The 26,812-nt window shown below is 38.7% G+C and overlaps 1 protein-coding gene across 10 annotated transcripts in view; it reads right to left on the bottom strand.

Moving 5' to 3' along the window:
• The window catches only part of PLEKHA7 (pleckstrin homology domain containing A7), a 137,233-nt gene that overhangs the window by 28,035 nt on the left and 82,386 nt on the right, over positions 1–26,812 (bottom strand). For 7 of the 10 annotated variants that reach the window (XM_064163613.1, XM_064163617.1, XM_064163614.1 and 4 more), the window contains 9 exons: positions 25,235–25,346; positions 21,084–21,188; positions 19,310–19,382; positions 18,052–18,152; positions 12,343–12,521; positions 9,905–10,390; positions 3,770–4,289; positions 1,640–1,726; positions 1,169–1,288 (listed from right to left, as the gene is read on the bottom strand). In XM_064163613.1, coding sequence (XP_064019683.1) covers positions 1,169–1,288; positions 1,640–1,726; positions 3,770–4,289; positions 9,905–10,390; positions 12,343–12,521; positions 18,052–18,152; positions 19,310–19,382; positions 21,084–21,188; positions 25,235–25,346 — 1,783 coding nt within the window. The remainder of the gene's footprint in view (positions 1–1,168; positions 1,289–1,639; positions 1,727–3,769; positions 4,290–9,904; positions 10,391–12,342; positions 12,522–18,051; positions 18,153–19,309; positions 19,383–21,083; positions 21,189–25,234; positions 25,347–26,812) is intronic. The other 3 variants (XM_064163620.1, XM_064163622.1, XM_064163616.1) reach the window with 2 other exon arrangements.

The raw sequence follows: 26,812 nt of genomic DNA, 5'->3' as shown, positions 1-26,812 counted from the left end.
AATTGCTACCACCTTAATTTTACAGTTACATTCATCTAGCAACTTCTTCATTGCAGTCACTTCAGGAAAAGCATGCACAGAAGTTTTAACACAGTTATTTCTCCTTTTTCCAAAAGGGATATTTGCAATACAGAACAAAAAGTTTAACTGTTGCAAATGTGCTTTGTAGTCAAGTAAAATGTCCCAAAATTCTCAGAATTTTGACAGGAATTTATATCCTGGGTACATTAAACTTTGGAATAAAAGAAGAGCACAACTATATTTTTTCTCAAGTTTTGAGCCAATGAGAATGCATAGTTAAAAAATATAAGAAAACCCCTTTATGGCATGAAATACTAGATCACACTTGCATTTCTTTAGAGGTGTTCACTTGCAGCTCTTGTCTGATTAGCCTGTAAGTCTGGCTGAGGACATGACTAGAAAGTCTGTCCAAATTTACACAAATCCCTGTTACTATCACCCACCGTAGTGTTCTGTAGGTGAGGCTAGTTGGGAAATGAAACTTTCCCAAACTTAAAAACAAATAAAAAAAGGCCTTTAGTTTTGGGCCAATATAAAGCCTGCACCAATTCCAAGAAGAGTCAGAACATTTTATTTCCAGATGGCTCTATTTTCTGGTCTTTAATATGAACCAAAGAGCTCTGTAAGTACATTTGTTCGATCTCACATTTACAAGTTTCATACACCAGTGCAATCCAGAGCACTGGTGATGAACCAAGATGCCCCTTAGTTTTCATGGACTAATGTTCACCTGCAGAACTGACACAGTTACAAGCTCATGTGAATGAACAAACTGGCTGATGCACTTCAATTTGCAGGTGACATAGCATGGGGCACAGGGAGCCAATGCCATCATGAAAGCGGCACAAGGAAATGGTTTGGCTTTAGAATGAAACTGTTTCACATTTTATCCTGTATTTCTGAAGATGAAGCATTTTCAGAAATAGCATAAAAAGGCTGTATACATCACACTTGCAAACACACGCAAGAGTGCCCTGTAACTTAAGCCACTCATCTTCCATAGCAAGTACAGCAGCAAAGAAAAACCGCAAACGGCCTGGGAATTGCAGAATACCAAAGGAAAGCACAGACTCAAGCATGCCACTGACGAAGCATTTGCAGAGTCACAAAATGTCATACGGCACAGATGAGCCACGCAGCAGCTGACCTGATAGGTGGAATTAGTTGGCAAGTGCTGCAGTAATTGTGCGATTGTGTAATTTCGTATACTAGCCAACTTAGCCTGATGTCTCCTTAATCGAATGAGAAGCAATGTTAGCTCTTCAGGCTGCAGGTATTTAGACACATTGTAAAGAGGAAATTAGCAGTCTTCAGGGAGAGAACTATAATTACATTTTTCACCTCAGTGCCCAGAAAGCAGTTACTTGACATGATTAAGCAATTACTTCATTAACTCTGCATTTGGTCAAATAAACATAATAAATGGTGAATCTTGTAATAACAGCTTATGCTGCAGATAGCAGCAAAACTCCCATGGGCTTTACTGGAACCTGGTTAAGTTCTCATTCAGGTTATTTACATTTTAACTAACAAAAATACAACTACTATGGAATGAGCAGGATTTGAACTTAACTACAATACTATGACACAGGAGGAAAAGTAACTGCTCTCAACTTACCGACTTGCCATGCAAGCTGGGTGCACTCACAGTATGTGTCATGTAACCCATAGCAGGCATAGAGCGTCGATCAATGTGAGTTGAGCTCTGCAAGAAGCCACAGCCAGAGTTGTAAAGGATTGTCTCAAGCAAGAGGTATGCTGCACTTGAGGGAAAACTGAGAAGATCTGCACCTTTGCCGCAAATTTCCCATTTGAATTCACGGCATGCTTAGATCGGGGTAACGTTCACGAGCCAGCCAGATCTTTTGATGATTAAGTAAAACTTATGGATGAACAAATGCAAATCTAGCACTTGTGATGCTGGGCAGATCAGCAGATTCTGGCAGCACAAGCTGCTTTAGCAGAACATGCAAAGTGGCTTCCAGCAAATAAAGAAATATTCATAAAGTTCCCCCCAAAGTAATGTCTCCCAGAGAGGCTGCTTGGCTTATGTCCACCACCCCCCAGGCCTGCACTCCTCACAGTGACACCTGTGCATGCCCTCCATTACCAAGGAACACTCAGCTACTGACATGAGTGACACCTTGTGGCAATGGGTTCCACTAATACCAGGGGCTTTAACATAATTGCATCTGATCCGCCCCTTTTCTGCGTGCAGTATGAAAACCAACTGCACATCCATTCTTTCAGCTCTCTGGCAATGCCAAACTGTTATGGCTTTCCTCAAGGCTTTTCTTCAGTGTCTCATCATTTATTTTTATTCCTGTCTCAGAATCTCACTGAATGCTGTTTTGTTCTGCCCTTGGTTTTGTTTTGTCGTACTGATTTTTGTTTGTTTCTTTTTGCTTTAAACAAGTGTAACTGGATGGAATTTGAAGAAGTATTCCAGGGAGGGAAGAGCACCACAGATCTCTGCAGACACAGAGATTTGAACATAAAATGGCACTGTGTGCTTACATATAAAAACATGAGTGTTTTGCTTTACAAACCTTTACACAAGTTTCACAGAGAGGTTTTACAGATGAGGGAAACCATGTTTTCTTATATTGGTGAAACTAGTATGACCTACAAAGAGTTTTATAAGTAAAATTTATTCAGCTACACTGCACAGGAAGACTGCTGTACATTCCTTCTTAAGGGATGTAATGTTCCTTCAACTTAGGCATGAAGAAACCAACGTCTGGCATAATACAATCAGGAGGTAAAAACATATTAAGTTCCATTGCAGCATGTCAGTAGAGTATTTCATCCTCTGACAGAAGATTATAAATGGATAAATGCTGAAAGACAGCTGACAGTTACACTGCACACATGCTAGGAAAAACATCTAAACCCTAAATGAAGCGAGTATGCCGTCTGAAGTCAGGGTCCTAAGCCCACACTGGATACCTGAATTCACAAACCTTTTTGCAGCTACTTTTCCCATCAGCGCCCATAGCTAAGGTCAAAGAATTAGGTGAATGCAGAGGATTTAATTTCCATTTACTCCAGTGTAAAATCTAACAAGACAAATGCTACACTTATTCAATCCTGAATTTCTCTATTTTCCTCAGTCAAGAAGAGCCACATGCATATCAGAGAAATCTCTGTCACATCTGGATAGGAGGGTGGTACAACAGTGCCTACAAAAAAAACCCCACACTGAAATTTGGCTTCGATTGACTTTGATTTTGGTGAGCCCAATGATGACAACTCTGCAAGGGCTTAAACTATCAAATGCATGAAAAATATGTATTGTTTTGGGCTATAACTGAAAACTGAACCAGCTATAAGACTAACTACAATAGCAGAACATGAATAGAAAGCAAACGTGGCAAACAGTGAAGACTACAAGCATAAGGAAATAAGCAAGGAAGAGTCCATCCTGTTCAGTTTGATATTCTTCCCTATGTATTTATACATTAAAATGCCACAATGTGTGTATTTTACACATATATGTCTTCCAGTTTTAAATCAAAATATTCTGAATCCATGTGACATGCCCCCAGTTTGCCTGTTGTAACTGACAAATATCTGTGAGTCTGAAGTGATCAGAAAGCAGGAGTTTGAGGAGAAAATTATTCATTGCACTAACTTTTAGAACCTTTCATAAGCAAAAAAAGATGCAATGGAAACTGACTGCATTTAATTCTCAGGGTTATGATGCCACACGCAGAACAGTTTGACATCAGCTACAGTGTATACAAACCTTTACAGCAGGATTTCCTATCTTCCTCGGTGAGCCAGCAAAAGGAACATCTACACTTTGTTTCTCATCAGAGGGTTTAACTGTAAGCCTTTCAGCAGGAGTATGTGGTCTCCTTGGGAGAAAGCTTCTTGGAGGTCCAGGTGGAGGAATATCAGATGGAGAGGGTGGAACAGATATTGATCGTGGAACATCTAATGAACTCTTAGACTTCCCACGATCCATAAAGTCTGAAGAACCTACGTAAAGCGGGGCGGTGGGGCTGCCGTGTTTAAATTGCTGTCGCTGCTGCCACTCATATAGCTGCCAAACAGTTCCATCCTTATTCGCCTTCCTTTCCTCCTGGGACATCTTCAAATGGCTTACACGATCTTGTGCATATTTATAGTCACTTGGTAAATTGCGGTTTGGTGGTGGTGGTGAGCTCCCTGAAGGCTGCCTGGTATTCTTTGGCAAAGTGTGATAGGTTTCAGGAAAAGGTGGATTGGGACCCTGACGTGTAAGAGTCTGATCAGAAGTGAGGCTGAAGAGGAGGGAAATGAACAAACAAACAAACAAAGGTGAATATTAGCAAGTATCAGTGATCAGGAGTGTTTGATGAATTAGAAAAATCTCTAATGACATTCACAGTATCACAGTATCATCAGGGTTGGAAGAGACCTCACAGATCATCAAGTCCAACCCTTTACCACAGAGCTCAAGGCTACACCATGGCACCAAGTGCCACGTCCAATCTTGCCTTGAACAGCTCCAGGGACGGCGACTCCACCACCTCCCCAGGCAGCCCATTCCAGTGTCCAATGACTCTCTCAGTGAAGAACTTTCTCCTCCTCGAGCCTAAATCTCCCCTGGCACAGCCTGAGGCTGTGTCCTCTCGTTCTGGTGCTGGCCACCTGAGAGAAGAGAGCAACCTCCTCCTGGCCACAACCACCCTTCAGGTAGTTGTAGACAGCAATAAGGTCACCCCTGAGCCTCCTCTTCTCCAGGCTAACCAATCCCAGCTCCCTCAGCCTCTCCTCATAGGGCTGTGCTCAAGGCCTCTCACCAGCCTCGTCGCCCTTCTCTGGACACGCTCAAGCATCTCAATGTCCCTTCTAAACTGGGGGGCCCAGAACTGAACACAGTACTCAAGGTACTGAACACAGTACTCAAGGTAGCACAGGAGGTCCTAGACACAACACACATTTCATTCAAAAAGAATGTACAGAATAGCAAGTACTCATGAAATCTGCATAAAAGTACTATACCCTGTTCAGGCAGACATCTAAATAGGATTTTTATTTAGTGTCTAACCAAGAATGGCCTACTAGAAATAAATGTAAGGGACAGCAGCATTATGTACTTAGACTAAAAAGAAACAAACATCAGGAACATGAAGAAGGGAATGACTGTTATGGTCACAGTGCAAACTCATACATCCAGGTACTTCTTGTCACCCAGGGCCTGATCTCCACTAGGTGGTGGCAGCATATGGACAATAAATGCACACTCATTGCAAAAATATTACCTTCAAGTGCAGGAAGATATCTCACTCATCACAGAATGAGTAGCTCAAATATTTTTTGTTCTTATGAGTGAAGCAAAAAAAGGTGAGAAATTGCTCTAGTCCCAAGTCTATACAATTTACTTTCATCTGACCTAATACAGCTGGTTGTGTAGTTTCAGGCAACACAAGGCTTTCTGTAACAGAACTCACTGAACACACAGAGGCGTTACATCCTGCATTAGTATTGCATCCACAACACACTTAAACTGTAATGTTTACATGTTTTAGCAGATAGAGAGGGTTAGGATAGAACTGGCCAAAGCTTTGACAAAGTGTCCTATTTTGAAGACAAAATCTTTCTGTAGCCTTATTCTCTTCATTAAGTCTCTAACTTCTGATTCTCCACTTAAACATCTAGCACTTTTGCACTTGCAGTGATTCAGGATTTCTAACCAGCAAATCATTCTGCTAGACTTGTCACGGAGTAACAATACCATAATTAAACAAAAATATCCCCACAAATTAATAAACTCACAGCATGTTAATTTCTCCACTTGATAGGCTCCCCTCTCTGCATGAAAGGGAGCTCTGATGGTGCCTGAATTGCAGGAATTCCTCACGAAAGGAAGAGCAGTATGGGAAAAATAACATCTTTGTTTAGCACCCATGAATAACAGAAGCAGAGGGAAAGAAATGCTACCAGTAACTGCTGCTCAGTAGCCTCCATCTATTTCTGCTTGCAGGATTTGGCACAGTTGGGCCATCCTGAAATATGGATGCTATTGAGAAGATATAATTCTTTGTGTCAGAAAGCAGAATAACTGCACTGCATGGGAGACTACAAATTCCCAAAAGCTCTGCTGTTTCATGCTACAGAACCATGATGTTGCCTTGAATTTCACAATAAAGGGTAAAAGAGTCAGGTAGTAGGAATAGAGGTGACAAAGATCAGCATTTAGGAGTCAAGTAATCTGTTTTATTTTCCTAGGTCATCACATCATGTTTACTCTGTATGTTCTGCACAGTTTGCCTATTCTTTCCACAGAAACATTGAAGCAGTTGGCAGAAACATGTTTTCTCTAGGTAGAAACGAGACCTGAGAATGTTTGGGGCAGCTAATGCTTCAAAAAGACATCGGAGATAGGCATGAAGCCAGGACGTTCTTTTGATGATTTCTTTGCGGAAAAAAGAGCTTGACCATTCCTATACTCAAACCTAGTGGAGCCCTCTTGAAGACATCAACAAACTACTGAATGTTGGAAACCATTTGTGTGGTCATTTTCTGACTGGACACAAAAAGGTATTCAGATCAGCAAGAGTTTCTGGTAGTTGATGAATTCATGAGGGCTAGCAGCTTCAGAAGCAAAACCACTTTGGGGAGGGAAAAACCTAACATAAATGATACCTTTCTTTTAGGAAAGGATGAATTTATCAGAGAGGAACTATAATCTGCTTGCATGAAAGCAACAGTTTGAGTATCAGGGAAGCTCTGGCTTCATGCAATACTTGAGCCTGCTGGAAACAGAACAACACTGCACATGCATTACATGTCACAAGGAATGTCATAGACAGAAAACTGCCTACTTGCAGGCAGGTTGCAATTTCTTGGTATGTGAAGTAGGGAGACAACTTTATCTGAGATGACAGGCTTTAAGCAGGTGGCTTCTACCTCACAAAGTTTCATACCCTTAAAAATAGTCATACAAAAATAGGCACTAAGATGACTTACTGGTTTCTGTAACAAGAAAGGAACAATATCCTGAACGACTCAAATTAGTCCAAAAGGGACCGTGAGCAATTGTTTTCTCACAGATTAAAAGTAAAAATGAGCCAAAGCAACTATTCTTGAGACTCTTTTCTTGCATGATGAAGTATAAAGAGTATAAAAAGGAAAGCAGACACTGAAGAATGAAAAATTGGACTGATGACATAATACATTATTATTAACCATGGAAATCATTCAGGATCTGCAATAGGAAGCAACTGCACAGCAGATACTGTAAAAACAGAAGACAAATGTTCGACAGAAAACAAACACATTTGCTGGAAACACTATGTCCATTCATGGCAATGCATAGAAGCTAACAAAGACAAGTAATGTTCCTTCCTTAAGTAAATCAGAAAGGAACGGAAAGTTCTGTGTAACAAGAAATGTTTAACACTATATTTGCAAGGAAGGAAATTCCCCAATGTGACTGCATTTAGTTGGGAAAAATTAAGCTCATATTCATCAGATTTATATGCATTTTTTTGAAAAGCAAATAAACTGTTAGAAATAGCAGAATCTTTACAATTATGCATTCACTATGTCTACCCAGGCACTGGAACTAGATCAAAGACTAATAACTTCTGGACAGCTGCTGTTTGATGGTCCTGAACTTTAATTACTTAAAACCAAAGTCTCCTGAAAGCCTCCTTTCAAACCTTCTCCCAGTTCTTTAAGTTTCTCTCAAAGGCTGGCATGATCCTTACCAAAACAGGTATTCCCTGTCTCTGAGAACAGAAGCGGGGACAGATGACTGCACTGGATGTAACCTTAGTGCTGCTGTCAGTTCGTTGTCTAAGAGAGATGAATCTCCAAAATGAGAGTAAGGAGTTCTAAGTGCTACACAAAATTTTTAAAAATCTAAATACTTCCACAAAAATATAAATCTATACAAAAGGTGCAATCTCTGCAAATAATTACAGAAACTACTGTACTTGTGAAAGCCCCTAGCTGAAAGAGTTCCTCCTTGTTATAATCAACTTGCTGACAAGCATTGCATCTTTACACACCTGAGCCAGGAAACAAAGCAAGCTGTAGTCATTCTGTGTCCAAAAATATAAAGGCTTTTAAATCTTTTATTTTTAACATTCCAGGTAGAATAACAGTAAGCATGGAGCTTAAGAAATTATGTGGTCCACTCATATTTACTAAAATCAAAATGGAATGTCCATCAAATTATCATCCCTATTTAAACTTCTACATCCTGAAGTCAAGAAGGTATTTGACAACTAACATGCCAATTTTATCTATCAGTTAAGTGCAATTCAACAACTTCAGAGAGGTTGAAATCAACCCATTAATCTTTAAGAAGGTAACATGCAATTTATTCTGAACATAGTGAATATAACTGCATTTGCCAGGGAGAGACAAAGGAAACAAGGTCAAGCAAGCTAAAATAGAACATAAAGAATGTTCTTACAGCAAGAAGAAAATCACTCTCTCTGTATCTACAAAGTTAGATTTTGGTTATATCCCTGCATTTAACTATCATAAAGCTTCTCTGAAAACTTTAACAGCCCCAGTTAAGGTTTCCTCTAGAACAAAATCTGCTACCTGCTGTAGTATTCCCTTAACAGTACACCTGATAAATGCCCGAAGTTGCTTTACCAGAGAGGGTTAATTAGGAAGAACACAGCACTTAGCTGTCAGTCAAGCCTGGTCACTGCCTAGACCTCCAATATGAAAAACAACAGAAGTTTTCTTAAGTACTTGCTAGTTATGCTAAATTTCTACACTATTTGAGACTCACACATCTGTGCATGTAAGAAATAACATACCCAATACTTCAAGTCATATTTTTTCAGGAAGCACTGACTGATACCCAAGCAAAACTGATGCAAGTGAACTGACTTTACCACTGCCTGGAAGAACATTAAATAAAACCAAAAAGGTATGAGAACCTCTTTAAGGGTAATTCCAAAGATAAGAGAATAGAAGAACAGACTTCCCAAGAGAATTAGGAAGCCTTAAATTTCTTACTGGATCCAAAAATACAAACATTAGCTTCAAGAAGCATCTAGCAAATGCCCCAAATGTTTTCTCCCTCCTATAAACCACATGCCTATGATTACATTTCAGCAAATTTATACGGAACTAATTCAGAAGGTCATCCATATTTGAAAAATCCTCTCATGCAGCACGCAGCCCAACTGCCAGCACTTCACACAAGGTGACATTCTGAACAGGCACATATGTGCGTTACTTCAACTGGGATCTAATGTGATTGCACACTTAGAAAACAAAGCAGTTATGAGATTTACAAATTACAGAAGCATTCCTGTGTGCATTCCACCTCTTGTTACAATTTAGCTAATTTTCAGGGACTAAGAGAGGAAAAAGAGAATTCTGGACACCATGGGAACATCCTAGGACCTCTTCACTAACTCACACATAAAGACTTTTCAATAGGTGACAGGCACATTGTCACTGCTATGACCTGAAGTAGAGAAGTGACACTCACTATTTTTATCAGCATTTCCACTTTTAAGTGGAAAACAAATTATAATCTCTAATGTATAATGTGCAGTTGTTTAGAAATAAGATGTGAGGGCTGCACTTGATACACTGCTTTTTAAACTGCAGCAAATCTGAAGAAGTTTTAAACATCCACAGTGATAAAAATCAGTAAAAGAAATAGCATTCTAAACTCACTTCTTCTGTTTGAAACATAGTGATGGGAGTAAAGGAATTGAATTAGACAGACACATATTGGCTTTCCCACATAAGAAACACCTGAGAAATCCCGTTCTGCATGGAGAAGAAAGTCATTTTTGTTATCAATTGTCTGTAAAATATCCTTGTGATTTACACTCCACAGATTAGCAATACACGTATTCCTTACATTTAAGGAAATACCAGTTTATTTCAAGTTGGGCCTATTACTGACCTTTTTGTGTCTCCTTTTTGGACTTTTACCCAGTGCTCCACTTGAGCCATGTTACTTTTTCTTTGAGTCTGTTTATCTGGATTTGTTCTGGGAACAAACCCTCTTTTATACGAGCCGGTACCATTCTGTTCCACTAGCCCAGCACTCACACTTAAAGAACTCGGAAGCGTTCCATTTTTCTCAGCTGGCTGAGGCTGAGTTACTTGGGACCTCGATGCATTTGTTAAGTCTGCAAATAATGAATCAGGTTCTGTTAAGGCATGCTTAGCCTTTCCCTTCTTAGTTTCCAGAGTTCCTTTTCTGTGGATGTAACGTTGTTCCTCCTCTTTTTCTCTTCTTATCTCTTCACACTTATCATACGCAAGCATTTCAGCTGGTTTTTTGTAACTTTCTTTTTTATCTCTAATCTCTGCCTTCACACATTCTTTACAGGCATCCACATGATTGACTTGGGGAACAGCTTGCTGATCCACTTTTTCAGTTTCCCTGAAAAGAGAATACATGTCAGTAGTGACCACTGCTTAATTGGGAGAAGCTGATGAGGTCCTGTTACTATTTTGGAAAGGCTACCTGTGAAAGCACCTTCTCCAAGCTGTGAGATATGTGGCGTGTTGAGCAAAATTCAGTTGTTACTCCAGTTAGACAAAAGTTAACCTTTATGAAAAGTTTATCTTTATGAAGGAAATAGGAATGACTCATATGCATTTGTAAAAGTGACTGAAAATACCAACACCGTATGAAAGAGGTGTTCCACTTGGGTGATATTACGTATGAACAACTGTAAAAAAAAGAAACTGTTCCTATCCTGGGAAGCACTGAAAGCCAAAAAAACCAAACCCAAACTGCCAATTGCTCATTTCAAAAGTCAAAAAAGTCTTTCATATCTTTGTAGATGCCTTAAGGACTAGTCATTTCTGGCCAAGAGGACAGAAAAATATCTACATCTGAGTCAGTACTACCATTGTCCAGGAAATATCTAACCTGGGGGCTACTCCTGCAAATAAAGAATCCCTGTTGCTCCTAATACATGCTGCAATGCACAGTAGTTCACCTCTTCACCTTATCATCTAAATATAACTCAAAAATTCCATACCAGAAATCTTGCTATTAAACTATACTAAGTCTAAGGATCCTAAAAGTTCTATGTTGCTTTTGATATGTCACGTGCTTCATTCGCAATTTTCTTCATCTCCTCTCAATGACAAAACCACATCTTTTTTCATTATAACTTGATGGAGTATCATTGATCTTTGAGTAGCACTTCATCTTCTCTGAAATTAAGTTCAGCTTCTTGAAAGCTTTATGAATGGTGAATTCTGAGTAAGTGCCATGAAACAACTGTTTTCATTTCAGTCTACTTAGCCTGTCAAAGTGAACAGCCAACTAAGAGTAAGGACACTAGATCAATATTTCTAGCATGCCAGACTTCTCCATTTTTCATTTACATTATTTCCTACCTTTATAAAGAAGATTAAAAAAAAAAAGGTAAGAGGTTATATGTTATTTTAAATTTACATTAAATCTCAACACAGAAAAACCCCAGGATGCCAAGTTTTGAAAGAGATGTTGGTCTTTTGTTTATATTTGATTTGCCAAAAGTAAGCAGTAGCACAAAATACCCTGAGAAACTGCACCATGACATTTTAATCCTCACAGCCCCCAGGGTTAAAAGCAGGGTTGCCTCACAGTACAGAGTCTTCTTTCACGAAGAGTTGTTGGGAAAGAATCACATTCCAAAGTCAACACATCAAGAAAGCTACATCAATTTTAAGAAAAGGGAAAAACTGGAAGCACAGGAAGGCACATCTGAATTTGTTTGCTGCTATCAGCAATGAAGAACAATGGGACAAAGAACAACCACCTTTTGTAAGAGTGCTTTCTTTCTACACTGACAACTTAAAAAACTTAAGTACTAAAGACCACCAAAGTAAAAATAAAAGGCAGTAAAGGCAGTTAATATCTTCGTGAACTTGTTAATATTCATAACTTTATGCACTTACGATTTACCCATCTTCAACATTCTTCTCCCTCCTAACACCACTTTTATCCTAGTTCTAAACACTCGCTTGAAATGGCTTAATACTCTTCTGTCTTTTCCCTTCTACTGATCTCTCCTCAAGGCTGCAAATCAGCTGTTGCAGATGTATGAATCTGTCCAGAAAAACTGCACTTTTATAACTGAAATATCCTAAAAAATATATATACATACACAGAAATTCATCCATGGCACTAAATGCAGGCACACAAGCCGAACTCCAGATTAAACTATTTGCAACAGAACGCAGTTAAAAAGAGTGACTTCTTTAAAATGGGAATTAGTTTGATGTACACATTGACAAACAGCGCTTTCTGAAATCAACATCATCGATCTGATTTCACATATATATAATGTAAATAGATTTAAAGCTTTACAAGACTGATTTCTGTATGGTACTTGCCTCTTCAGTGAGGAGCGTGTTTGCATAAGAGCAGCTTGATTCATAGCCCGGATCCAGGCGTTCATATCCTCCTGGGTATCTGCACTGAAGTAGTACGTCCGCATCCCTGAATGCTCTGCCTGAGAGCCGATAACAGAATTCTTATTATAAATATATGCCCGCATACCTGTATGAACAGCCTGAAAGAAAAAAGAAAGACAAGTCAGACAGCCTTCCCATTTTTTCACCCCCCAGTATCTTAAAAAAATCCCTTTCCTGAAATCTTCTAAAAAACCCTTTCCAGATTCTCTGACTGTTTCTTGTATTTTGGGGTAAAATTGTTACGCTGCCACAAGGGTGGCAGCAAACTCAAATGGCACTTTGTGATGTTCACTGAAAGTCTTCTACCTCCTCCTCCTCACACTATTAAGCAAGAAGTGAAGCTCTTCTGCTTTTCATCGTAGGAAATTTCAGCTTTTCATTTTCTCTTAACTGATACATTTAATTCACCGTAACTATCATAAAAAACAAATTAAAGATATTGTCACTGAGACATGCATAAGTAAGCCAATTTTCCCAGCTCATTTAATAAAACAATTTATTCAAACAAAACACAGACAAAAAACTTACAAGTCAAGCAATTAAACTGCTTATTTAAGAACTGGTTATAATGCATGTTAAGATCTTTTGGTTAAAGCGTGCACTTGAACCTCTGCAGTAGCTGCAAAAATCATAAGACTTACTGCCAAGTTAGTAATACTGATGGAATTACCACTGCACATAAAATACTGACACGTACCTTTGCATACCAAAATACTCCATGAAACTCCACTGCAAACTAGGGGGATTTATGAATTCCTCTGTAAATATATTCAGGACTCAATATGCAATGTCTTTCTAACTTCAGGCTAAATGAATTTAATCAACTCTCGTCCACATTTGTATAAGCAATAGTATAGGTATTACTAAGTCGTATTAGTTCTGAAACACTTGACTGTATTTTTCCTCAAATATTTTATTGATGTGCTCCAGATCAGTATGGAAAGATTTATTTTTTTTAACTTTCCCCACAACTGAACAATATACTCAGCTTGAAAGCTTGGTATTAAAAACAAAAGCAGTAATTTAAACTGCTTTTTGTAAAACTGCATCTACTGTCACTTACAAAAGCTAAAGGCATGAAATGCTGCTGAGATTGGGCTTTTTATAAAGAAAACAAAATACAAAACCCTCAACTTTTTAATTTGGCTCCATCTTCTTTTAAGGGTTAAATATATTTCACAGATCTTCCCTAAATGACTGGTCTTTTGATTATTTTGATGAAATCCTCTCCCCCTCATTATTCCAAATTGAAAAACCCACTCTGCAATCACAGATAGCTTCACAAACACCACAGTAGCTTTGACAAAACCCAAGGTATTTAACCAGGGTACAGCACTAAATTCTGTCATTTCAGCTGTTTACCCTGAATTTTCCAAATTACCATCATCTTAGAGACTAGTAACTATTACAGCACTCTTAAGTTTTGTGGGAAGATCACTTTTCTATAGCAGCCTGCAAGTGAAACATGACCCTTCCCCTGTGCAGCCCAAGAAAGATGGCTTCAGGTGAACTGGAGCCCTCTCAGGGGTCAGTCCAGGGACTGACCATCCCATCCACATTGAAAAGGCTGAGACTACAGCCAAACAGCCAGACAGAAGAAGGAGAAGGAGGAAAGTGGGACACAGAGGAGTCCAAGAATCTCTCCTGCTTGAGGGAGCCTCTGCTTCCCTATGGTGTTGGCTGGTAAGGGCATATGAGGTGGTTTCTTCCTTGCCACCATTAGCTGCCTACCTTGACAAAGGAGAGCAGGACTTCCATACCTGAAACAGTGGGGCTTATCAACTGGGTGTTTAGGAATTAAAGGTTTGTTTTCATGTTTGCCTGGCTAAGTTATTTTTTTTTGTTGTTTCTTTTTTTCTTTGTTGTTATCTCATTTGGGATGGGGCAGGGTACAGGATGGATGGGGTGGGAGGAGGGGTTGCCATTTTAGAACCATTCAAATTAGTCAAAACAAGTAAAACTCAGAAGCATCTAATCCATTGCTATTTATGATTAGTACCCAGTCTAAGGAAAAAAAAAATGTCAGCCCCAGATGTCAAGGAAAACAATGATTTTAACACTGGACCTTTTGACTTCACTGACTACATTGAGTCCATCAAAGATGATTCTAGAATTCACAACTGAAGTGCCTCCTGCAGAAAGACAGATTGCAAATAACACAATAGGACTCTACCACTCACAGGTTATATACTTGCTGATTAAAAAAACCCAGAACCTTGGATAACTATCTGCACAGACTGTGTACCACACGAATAAATGGATTTAAGAGCTGTCTGTCTTAATTGACCTGCATGACCTGATCAACACGACCCATCTGCCTTTCAGGTTCCCTTTCAGTGGTGCAAGATGAGCCTAGCTGAAAGCATTGCCTAAGAGGCTGTGGGTGAAAAAGGCATAAAAATGCTAAGTATGTCGGACTGTTCTCCCTTGAGAGACTGAAGCTATCAGAGCCATAAAAATTCACAGCTTCACAAGGGATAATGGAGATGGTGTGCTACTACCACAAACACAACAGTCTAGAGTCTGTAATATATCAAAATGGTTACAGAAAAATTCAAGTCTATTTCAGTTATTTATTAGTAGCATGTTTTCTATAGAAGAAAGCCACTTTGTGCTAACATCCTGTAGCTGTCACTGGTAGCAGACACAGAAGCTAGCAGGCTGATTTTTTTGTTTGTGCTGTTTTTTAAAGCAATAGCTATTAGGATGGCTACAGCATACTAAAAAGCCTATAACACAGCACATGTAGACCGCACACACAACAGGGAAAAATAATATTGGTACCTATTCATGCATTCAGATGCCTTAATGTGGATAGATTGAGAAGAAAAGCAGTCTCTCTCCCATAATGCACAGCAGGAGAAATGGACAGTAAACCCCAAGAGCACACCAATAGGACAAGACAAGGACAAAAAGTTCAACAAGTTAAAATCATGAAAAGAGTCACGTTTCCAAAGAAAATACTTAACAAAAAGACTACTCTAAATGTCATTAATATCTAGAGCTGTTGTGTTCATGCCCAATAATTCAAAATTCCTAAGATTCTATGATTCTAATTCCTGACTCTTAGAAGAACACCAGAGTATCCTTCAGTGATTTTATCTGGTAGCAAGATATGCACTAAATACAAATGTATACTTGCATACATCATCTTTGCATTAAGTTTTGTTGCTTGCTTTGTTGTGTTTTCTTTAACAGCAAACAGTGGTAGGCCTTCCAAGTGCCTCAAGATGTGCTACTGTCCTACTCATGTCAATGAGCTTACTTTCAGTATTCTCCCATATATTTTAACATACAAAAGATCAATTAAAAACAGTTTTCAAGATTGAGGACAAGGAGGCTTCTAAACAGACAGCAATGACAAGAACCTTCATAAACTGATAGTATTGATGCTTAAGACTGCTGTATTACTAAAAAGTGCAGCCAATTCTGTTAATCACAGGGAGTATCTGTGGCTATATATTAATGATATGAAAATATTTTCACATTAAAATCTATACAGTGAATTTGTGATCATTCATATTTATGTATCAGTAAAAAACCTGTATTCTAAAATATGTTTTTTACATCATCTAATTGCTGTATCTAAGATATTAGCTACTGAACTAGATGCACAGCAAGGATCCAGAGTTCTAAAACGCTGTCACACAGCTTACTGACAGTAGCTTACAGCTTAGTCACAGCACTTTGCTTGGGACAAGTAAACAAGGTGAAAAATTTGTCAAGACAGATACTTAAAAGCAGTGTTTGTGAAGAAAACAATTTAACATACAGCCTGCTACACTTCAAAGTAAGGTTTCGATTGCATTTGAAAGCCTGCACACAGTTCTGCAGGCCTACAATTGTTAAACACCCAAAGAGACACAAAAGCTTAAATGTGGGCCTCGGGAGATGATAAAAGAGATCGAATTTTGAGAACTCGTGTGGTGTGCATTTTAAGAGTTAGCAGAGTTTAACGTACGTCCTGGTGAATATGTCTTTTATAGACCCTCTAAGTTTATCACAGGAAACACATGGATGTTTTCCCCATAAGTAAATTTGCTTCCTTTCATTTTACAAATAAAATATTGAAAATTTTTGTCGTTTGGCTGCTTCTCTAGCTTCAAACACTCATTGTTATTTAAAACAGCCACTTACAAAGGGGAGCCAATACCTCTGTTGAAACAGAGCATTTCTAATAATCTGAATCAACGACAGGTCAAATGTAAAAGGTGACACACACATTCTCCCACTCATTCAGGACTTACATGTGAAAAAGTCTTATCTTTATTTTGGGCTTAATCTGCTTGTGTTTTCTATTTCTGGCCGCTCTATATTGTGAGACAGAATGTCCGTCTGCACTCTGGATATCAAAGTCTACTGAACAGATTAGATAAGGTAATGGCTGGTGAGTGATGGAATGCCAGTACAGCCACGCTCCTGCCACCGTGTGCCACAGTTGACTCCAGGACCACTGTACATCAGTGCTGGATGGGGTCCACGCAACAGTAATCTTACAGAATCCTCCTGCTGTCCTAGGAGTTGGTTCTAAACAAAGTTAAACTCCAGCATCAGGTCTGCAGTTGATTATGAAACTTAAAGCAGAGTTTAGTCCAGCAAACTAATACCAGAACTGTATGTTGTTGCTTTTTTTTAACAAAGATTTCAGGATGAAAGTTTCCTTTGCTATCAATTCCCTATTTCTCTATCAGTTTTTAAGTAACATTGCAAGTTGCAGGTTACTGGCTCATGCTGACTTTCAGAAATCAGCTCAGACTGAAGACCTGGTAGAGCTCCTAACAGCCTAAAAGGAAGAGAGGAGTCTGCATTTGTTTTTGAAAAAGTTTAACAATGATCACACCATGGATTCTACACCACAGGAAAGCACAGGCACAGCTTGACAATGCTAACTTGAAAGCTTGCCTACAGAATGTACTGCTCGGAAACACACAGAGAGGAGTTTTTACCCTCTTTATCACTGGTAGTGTTAAACTGGTCAACAGCCCTAATACAAATTCAACTAACATTTATAAACACACTCTCAATAAAATAAAAAAGGGTTTGTTTTTTTGTTTAACTCCAAAATAACTAGATACTATCACTACTTTATCTCCTCCCCCACTCTTCATTAACAGTGATTCAAGAGAATCAGTGTTTCAAGAGAAACAGCCTAGAGGTACACGGAGTCCTCCTCTTCCAGTATGTGCTTCTTCATCTGAAAAGGCTCTAGAAGAGGAGAGCTGTATTAATTGCACTCATTAAATATTGCAGTGGAATGTCTTTCTTCAACAAAGGTTCCTTTGTAGCTTGTCCTGCTACCTCACATTCAATGCATTTGAGAAAGTACAATAAACATTTCCACAAAGTGCAGTGGGTCTTTTTTTCAAACGCATTTCCCAAGCTAATATTTGTTTAATAGATTTCAAACCATTATCCACTTGAAAATAGAACTGAAAGCAATAAAAGGCAGTTTACCATTGTAAAACACCCCAAAAATCAAAATGTAAGAGAAAGTCTGAGCTGAGCAGACATCAATCATAATTTCAGCACAAAACGGGTTTAGAGAGAAGGTTCCTCTTTCCAACTGCAGCTTTTCTAATGCAAGTAACTACTGTAAAATCCAATTAGCTATTAAGTTTTTAACAGTACCTTAAAAGAGAATTTGCGATTTATGCGATCTTCAGGGCCAACTGGAGAGATTACGTAACTAGGCAATGGTATGCTGCCCAGAACTGACTCCTCTCTGCTGTCTGTGGAACAAAGCAAAAAAGAGAAAATTTAATTCACTGCACTTTTTAGCGAGGTAGCAATACCTTCTGCTTTACAGGCACACAGAGAACAGCCCACTGGGTAGAAAGCAGAGTGGTTAAGAATGGATATAAGGAAAAGAATTTTCCCTGTGAGGACAGAGCAGCAGTGGAAGAGGACAACCAGGGAAACTGTCCCATGTCCATTCTTAGAGGTTTTCAGTGCCTTACTAGATGAAGCTCTGAGCAATCTGGGCTGCCTTCTTTCTTGAATCTGCTTTCACAAGGTGGTTGGACTAGATACTTCCTGAAGTCTCTTCTGATCTGAATTTTCTTATGACTCAACACTAATAATATTTGGAGAAACATGTTTTGCTTTTAAAGAAATAGCACTTACCAAAAAAAAAAAGGTAGGTTTTTCCTGAGTTTTTGTTGGGGGAGTTGATTTTTTTTAGGTTCAGACAGAATACGCTTCAAGAATAAAGCTTGTGGTGACAAATTAATTCTGACAAACTGTATAACATAATGGACCCTCCATGTAGCATTCTACATGCAGGGTAATTGCTATAATTAAGAAACCTCTATTACTTCTGGATCAGCAGCAGAAATGCAGTGCCTAGAAACATGAATCTGACTTTCACATTCTGTAATGCTTTCCAAAAACTGTGACACGCTACACAATGTTCAAGACTTTGAAATAACCTTATGTAATACCATCATTCCTAGGTCAGCCTCAAATCACATCTAACCTTTTTTGGTTGGAATATTTGATTCACAACTTCTTACTCTTACACTGTCCCTTGGATTAAAGCTGAATCGTTGCCCTGATGTGACCACAACGTGGTCTCAAAAAATAATTTTCCAAGTGCAAGCAACTAGGTAACACAACACAGACCACATATGGTATTGCTGCCAAATGTTTTACAACATAAAACATTTGTCATACATCAAAGGTAAGTGACAAAAGACTGTACAGTACCCACTCATTCCCCACTTCTGGCCTAAAATTTGCTGCACATCAAAAACATACGAGTGAGTAAATGTTTCTCTGTGCATCTCCTCATAACACCTAACTGTTTCTGCAGAGTTTTATAAGTTTATGCCTGTAGTGTCATTGGAACAGCTTACAGACTAACTCAATCCAGCTAATGCTTACTCACCTTTGTAGTAAAACAAACAATAATCAGCAAGCACAAACCATCGTCTTTTCCATAATCGCATTCCAGAGCTATCCTGAAATACAAGAAAAGTGAAACACTTCATTCATGGAAACCTAACAGCTTATCATACAATGCTGTGCCCAGGAATACTTCAAACTAAATATGGCAGCAATTGGAAATAACAAGTGGGTTTGTATTTTAGCTAAACATTACGTGCTAAGAGAAATAAGAGGCAAAACATTTAGCCACAGAACAATCAGGGCAGTATATTCCAACTGCTAATTTTGATTAAATAATTAAACCTGCATCCCAAACAGCATTCAGATTAACCTACACAGCCAGTGCATATTTTGTCTAGACAGCTTTATCTGCAACAAAGAATCAAAGCATGAGTTATTTGTAGATGAAGATGAAAATCACTCCACAGCTGTGAAGTACGACCTCATGTTTCAGACAATGATCCCCTATAATTCTACAGTCACTCTCCCATATGTTACCCATGCCTAAAATGTAATCTAATCAAACATTCCTCAGGAAACAAAATAGGGTCCATAATGTGCAAATTTTAATGAAGTATACTATGCCTGTGGCAATCTCTCTATATATACTTCTATATATATCACCTTGTCAAAATGAGTAATATTTACATTGAATTAATTTTAGAAGCTTCTAAAATTGCCAGAATGTAACTGAAGCAAGTTCATCTTATTCAGTTGAGGTAGACTTTGATGAGACCAGCAGCACAAAAAACATCCTCAGGCTTTAAGTGCCTGCAAACAGGGGTAAAGAGACAGAAGGAAATAGGCAGAGGAACACTGTAGATAGTATTTCCCGTCTTTTTGCAGTCACGTTAAGAATTCAAGGACTTTCTTCCCTTTTCTTTTTCATGCTACAATACTGTCAACACATACTAAGCTCTGATTCTGTCCTGAAAACTAATGGACTTGGGTAGTGGATGTCATACTTGATAGCAGGATACAGCTCTCCATGCACAAGGAAGCAGGTAGTTGTCAGCAATTTCACTTTCCTGTACTATAACTGCAAGCCTTAGATTTCAACTTTCCCCTACTTATCCCTAAACCTAGCTGCTGCAGTTCAGGTGATCATCTGATGGATGCTGACTACCAATGACTTCTTTACCTCAGTCTTCACTGCAAAGGCCTCCAGCCACACTCCTGGAGCCACAGAAGATAATGGCAGGGACTGGAAATAAGAACTGCCCATCATTCTATTTGTTGGTTGAAATCCTATAATGCAGCTTTTTTGGAGACACTGGTTTTAGTGACAGCAAATTGAGGTAAATAGATCCCAGCCTCCCTTCATTTTCTCTGTCCTGCTTCTGGGACCGAAATGCATATGGGTTAGAATTAAGACTTTGATCAGGGCATAAGGGCATAAGCAAGCAGAGGGAGTAAGGCCCTAACAGCCCATCTCTGGTTTATAGCACGTTCTGGGGGAGGCTGAGATCAACACAGCAGCAAGCCAGCAGAGTAAGGCAGAGAAAATAACCAGATTCAGAGAACAAAAGTTAGAGCCTCAACATTCAACCCTGATGGTGATGTCCATTTACCATAGCTCCCACTTTTAAATCAAACCTCTATGTAAAACTTGGTTTTCACACATGCCTATCACTATGGTAGCTTTAGGGAGTACCCAATACTGTTCTGCATCACCAACATTTGAGCTTCTCATCTTCAGTTACTTGGAAGGCCGTTACTTTTACTTGATGATTGTACTGAAGGATATGAAGAGAAACAGATGATCACACGCATACCTGTTTGTGTAGCCAGCCTCTTACTACAACGGGGACATTGGGATTTCTCCTGATAGCTTGCTCTCTCTTTCCAAAGCTATGAACTTTGTTTCCAGACTTCACAACCTGTAAGGTGGCATAGCAGAGATTTTTAATCTGTACTGAAACTCATTTTGTATTACAAGTAACCTCACTGCAATAATTCAAAGTTCATTACACAGTAACAAGGTATTTATAGATTTTTCAAGGGCAAGTAAATAGACATTTACAACACAGTAAAGTCGATCTTCCACTTTCATAAACATATCAGTGCCAGGATGGTCTGCTAGCTCCCAGCTGAAGAGCAGCAACACTGGTGACTCCAGTCAGAAAGTGCCAAAGTTTCAGTGTGCTTGGGAAGTATTGCTGGGAGTGCTACAAGAGCTGCATCCAAGTCTCTCTCTGCAAATGATACAAGCCTCCTATAAACACAGGGCTTGGTGCACATCAGTCCTGCTCTTGCTTTTTGTTGTCTAGGGGGGTGTTGGGTTAGTTTTGGTTTTCTTTCCTGTTTAAATTCAAACAACGTTGATAGCTTAATAAAATACCTGGACTTTGACCTTGCAAACAAAGAGAGAAGACAGACTGACGCTGCTAAGGAAGAGATCTAGACAGCAGTAAGTGGAAATCATAAGGACTAGGTAATGCCTTGTGTTTTAGTTTAACCTCAGTTTTGACTCACATGAGCAAAACTATTTCAAAAACAAACAAGGAAAACCTATCAGTCTGGGAAAAGACAGCCAGAATCTTCAGATAAATATCTGTCAGTACTTTTCCATTCTCAGTACAGTTTGCTACTTCAATGGCTTTAAGAACTCAATTTGCACAAACCACTCTTACAGTTGCTCCAAACTTGTCCAAGCAAAAAGCTGTCGAGGTTCACTCCCTTGTCTCCTATCTACAATGTCTCTCTTTTGCTTGAACTTCTCACACTTAGGCACAGTACTGATGCTCTGTTAGCTGCAGACAAACAGCAGCTCTGGAAACAAGCACACTTGTCATGTGCAAGGGATGACATCATAAAAATATCTCAGCCTACTGCTTCTATAAGCAGCACCTGGACTAGAAGACAGCATATATAATAATAAAATATTCTAGCAAATGCCCCTAGCATTTAGCTGGCAATACCAGTTTACAGTAAAAGCCAGGTGAGAATGGTACAAGTCTCTTTCTTTACCACCACTATGCTAAGACTCCCAGATAACAAGTTGCAGAGCATTAGCTTTGTGCAAAGAGAGTGCGCCAACTACAGCCACAAAATCTGAGTATTCAGAGACCTACAAGCAGCAAGTCTGACACTAAAGAAAGGAAAACATAAGACATCAGGCATTTCGTGTTTGCTGTTCTAAATATTTCAAAATATAACTTGTGAATCTGTGGCCAAATGAAAACTCAAAGCTCTGTCATGAGGACAGCCAAGCTCTGGAGGATCATTTCATCACAGGACCAGGCCATATGCATTTGCTTTTAAGAAAAATGAGAAGTAATCAATTCAGAATATAAAAAACCACTAGTGCCCACATTAGATGCAAAAGCATCATTACAAGGGTGATGAAAAATAATAAGGCCTTAACTGTTCAAGGCTCTGAAAGTAAAAAACCTATGCTCTGCAGCTGAATACAAATCAATTCCCAAAACGTACAGAATTTAGCTTCCTAATTTTTGTCTCATATTTATCCCTGGAAGAGTGAATAAACAGAGGCACAGTTCAAGTATAACTGATGTGGTCTTACAGCAGGGTTTAAATTTTTATCAGATCTCCTGTCAGCAACCAAGCACTTTATGATTTTCTACCCTTACTTATTTTTTTTAAAATGCATAGAAGTCACCCCTGGACTTGGGCAAAAAGGCCAAGCAATTTTTATTACATTGTGAGAGGGAGAAGTTTTCCCAAGGCTGTGTATCCTACAGCAATACAATACCCATAACAGAAACAAAAGGTCACTTTATGCTGCTTTATGTAATTAAGATGTTCATATAATCTCTAGTATTAATAACCTCATCATGCTCTGGAACAAAACAAAACAGATACTAATGTCATGCCTTGCTTCCACTGGCCAGAATACAAATTCGGTTTAAAAGAAAAGGTATCTATTCTAAACTCTTTGTACTGCAGTCATCTTCTCTTTAAACAAAATATTCTCCTATCATTGTCATGTGTTGAAAAACACAGGTCAGAGCAGCTGCCTTTGCCACTTGAAGACTAAGAAGTCACTTTTGACTTGAGTACATTTGTCATGTCAGCTTGTTTGTGAATGACTCATAATTTTTGCAAAAAGCCAAAATGTCAAGAGTCAAAATTTTCAAATCCCTTCTCATCACTGCATCACCTTCTTCCTTACCATGCATAGTCTCTGGCTTAAGAGGAAAGCTGCTAACTGAATTATAACGTGGGGGGCTTTGTTTGGTTAGGTTTTGTTGGGGTTTCTGTTCTTTTTTTATCTCATTTGTTTTGTTTTTCTAAAACTGAATAGTCAGAAATATGTAGACAGCCTTCCACTTAGATTTTCTAAATAGAAAAAAGGAAGACTGTGTGGTGATAAAACTCTACACATAAAAGAACACATAACTTTCCATCTATAAACTAAAACAAACAAAAGCCAAACCCAAAACCCCACCTGTCCAAGTTGTAACCTTTTCCACTAAAAAAACCCTCAGTGTTTCACTAATAAAAGTACCCAAGAATCTTTTCAGTATTTCTAAGAAACTGAGACAAAAATCTTTTATTTTTTTTTCAGATAGGAGAAATTGAAACTCTCAGAAATTCCCCCTCAGTATTGCACATTCATCTGCAATGGCCCTGAACTCCAGCTCCAGACAGTCCCACAGAGCTGGCACCACCACATACCTGTCACCATTGCCTGTTTCTCTCAATTGCTAGACCCACTCTTTATTTACTTGTAATCTTCACCAGTTTGTCTTGGAAAAATACCAGCAGCCATGAGTTATCTGCAACAATTCAACTACTTTCCTTGCACAGAAAACATCCTAAACATTCTCAACACAGAGACAGTAATGAATGCATTACACTGCTGTCCTTTATGCTTTTGACTTGGCCAAAGCACTGTGTAGCACGAGAACATTTACAAACTTCCATCAACATAATCGGACACTTTACCAGTCTTAGTTCCAAATGTACCTTACTCTCAAACTGAAAGAGATCTTTATTCTTCCATATCCTTCAACTGTAATCAATATAAATGGCTTTTAATAAGGTTAATAATTTAACTGAATTGGCTATGAACAAGTAGATTTCTAGGACAGGGAACTACTGTAATCTTTTTGCTTTATATTCCCTCAATTTTTTGCTTTACATTCCCTCAATTCTGTATGTCTAATTTTATGTGAACCCAACTAATAATATAATATATAATAATATCTTTGCAACCTATTTGGCAAAAGTCCTTTCTTTGACTCAATTACTTAACAGGCTTCACACTTGCATATTTATAAAAACAACAACCAAAAACCAACAGAACTGCAAAGTCCAACAACCGCAGGCAAAGCTAAGAAACAGATCTTATTTCTGCTCATTCATTCACTATTTTTTGCTACTTTTCCCCCAGCCTTCTCCCATGCTCACTGTACCACAGTTTACTGTAAGGTCCAAGAAGCAGTAGAATATAAGTAAAGTGTTTTATGATATTTTGTGCAATAACAAACACAGGCCCTTTGTCAATGGCAGATAATGAATTTTTCTATTGTTAAATATTCTGTGGTGGCACTGGGTGTCTGCCCTGTTTGTGCACTACAGTGATGGCAGAAAAGCATCTCAGTTATAACTAGGAGGAGGAGCAGCATCAAGGTTTCATGGAAAAATAAGAACTGCAAATTATGATTCCTGGTACTCTGCAGCACTTTCTGCCATATACAGTGGACTATCAAAAGACTTTCTGAAATACTGGCATGACAAACACTTCTGTTCTGAAGAAGCCTCTCAAGGCTTTCCATAGTTCACAGACTTTGAGTTATCACAGAACAGTCTCACATGGGCATATGATGCTCCTATGCTGTAAAAAACTTTTTGCTAGGCTAAATCTATTCCCTATGCCCTATTAAAATTAAAAGAGCATTGAATATTAAGTGAATGAAGTTGTAATCATCAAACTGAAACAACAGCCTTTTTCCTTCACCTTAGAGCCAGACTTTGTATCAACAGCAGATGTAGTGACTGCGGTGGATGTTTCACTGACCATGCTTGAAGGTCTTTGGTTTATTTGTTGCTTGGACATAGATGAACTCTGTCTAGAAAACAAACAAAAACAGATAATCTGAAGCACGTTGTTTCAAACAGGTAGCTTTGCCTTTTTATATTGAAGATATACTGTGAGCAAATGAATGACAGGTTAGTGAAACATTTCCCATGTAGCTGAAACTTCCTTTGCACCACCTCTATTATTTTCTTTTCAGGTATTTCTCAAGTGTATGACAGTGACGTTTGATGATTGCTATTTGTCTAGGAATGAGGTAGAAGAAACCTGCCAAATTGTCTGCAAATCCAGAGAGAATCAAGATATAACAAAGAGCACTCAGAGAAGATAAGGTTAATGCAGACAAACTAAACTGTGGCTAATATAGAGACTTGGCTGCAAACATGTGGAAGAGCCAGTCATGGGGAGGGAAAGGTGGGAGTCAGCAGTTTGCAGTAATGGGTTTCTTCCTTAAAGCATACTGTTACATCTTTCACTTACTTAATGTTAGATCTTTGAATGTGCCCAAACCATGATTCATACTGACAAATGAATTATTAAAACACCTTTCAAGTTAAACGGTGCAGTTCATGGCAGATACTGTTAGACACAGGTTAACTTCTGAGGCAGGCTAAGACTCAAGAAACCCTGACAACTAGCTCAGATGCAGGTATCTGTTTAAAGCACAGTGAAGATCAATCCTACTATAAAAACCTGTTCAAAAAGTAAGAACTCAGCACAGCTGCCCACATGGACAAATAAGAGGATAAATAGAATTGCAAAATCCTGTGGAATCCCATAAGCAGGTTGTGAAGAGAAGCCTCAGCAGCCAAGCTTGACACCAACTTGTGAATTAAAGGCATGGGTGGCATTTTAAAAAACCATTAGCAACAAGTAGCAACAAATTCACACCAGAAAAGAACAGAAAAAATACCTCTGATACTCTTTTTCCCATCTCAATAAGTCACTGAAGTATTTTTTTTAAAAACAAAACCAACCAACCAAATGAAAATTGTTGATATCATCAAATTTCAATCCAATTCTGAAAGCAACAGAAAGCAAAGTAATTCTGAGTAATCATCACTCCTAAGAACAGAGGAGAGCTTGTGATCGCAGTAGCTCAACACTGTGGACAAGGTGCTTGCCACCACTGCTCTTCCTCAGGCATAACCTGAGCAACCACCTGTCCAAAAGCTGTTATACTTCATTTGGTGTCAGCCAAAGCACGTTTTCCATCTGTGACCACACAGTTTCAATTAAGCTTGTGTGGAAGTAACACAACTTTGATCTACTTTTCTTTATGACTTATCTGTCTAGCACAAGCTCCTTTTTTCTAGCTGTTACATGTAAATTTGGGTCCAAGGTATGAGAACTGCAGCAAGATCCTAAAACCCCTGGCCAGTCTGGAATGGATGGGAGCTTCATCACATCAGTTTGAGTCTCTCTGCCTTACTTCTTACAGACCAGGTAACCTACTTCAATATTTAATCGACTTTAGAAGTATCCAGTTTCAAAGAGCAG

The sequence above is a fragment of the Pogoniulus pusillus genome, chromosome 24 (genome assembly GCF_015220805.1).
Source record: "Pogoniulus pusillus isolate bPogPus1 chromosome 24, bPogPus1.pri, whole genome shotgun sequence".
NCBI lineage: Eukaryota > Metazoa > Chordata > Aves > Piciformes > Lybiidae > Pogoniulus > Pogoniulus pusillus.
This window is presented reverse-complemented; position numbering and strand designations above follow the sequence as displayed.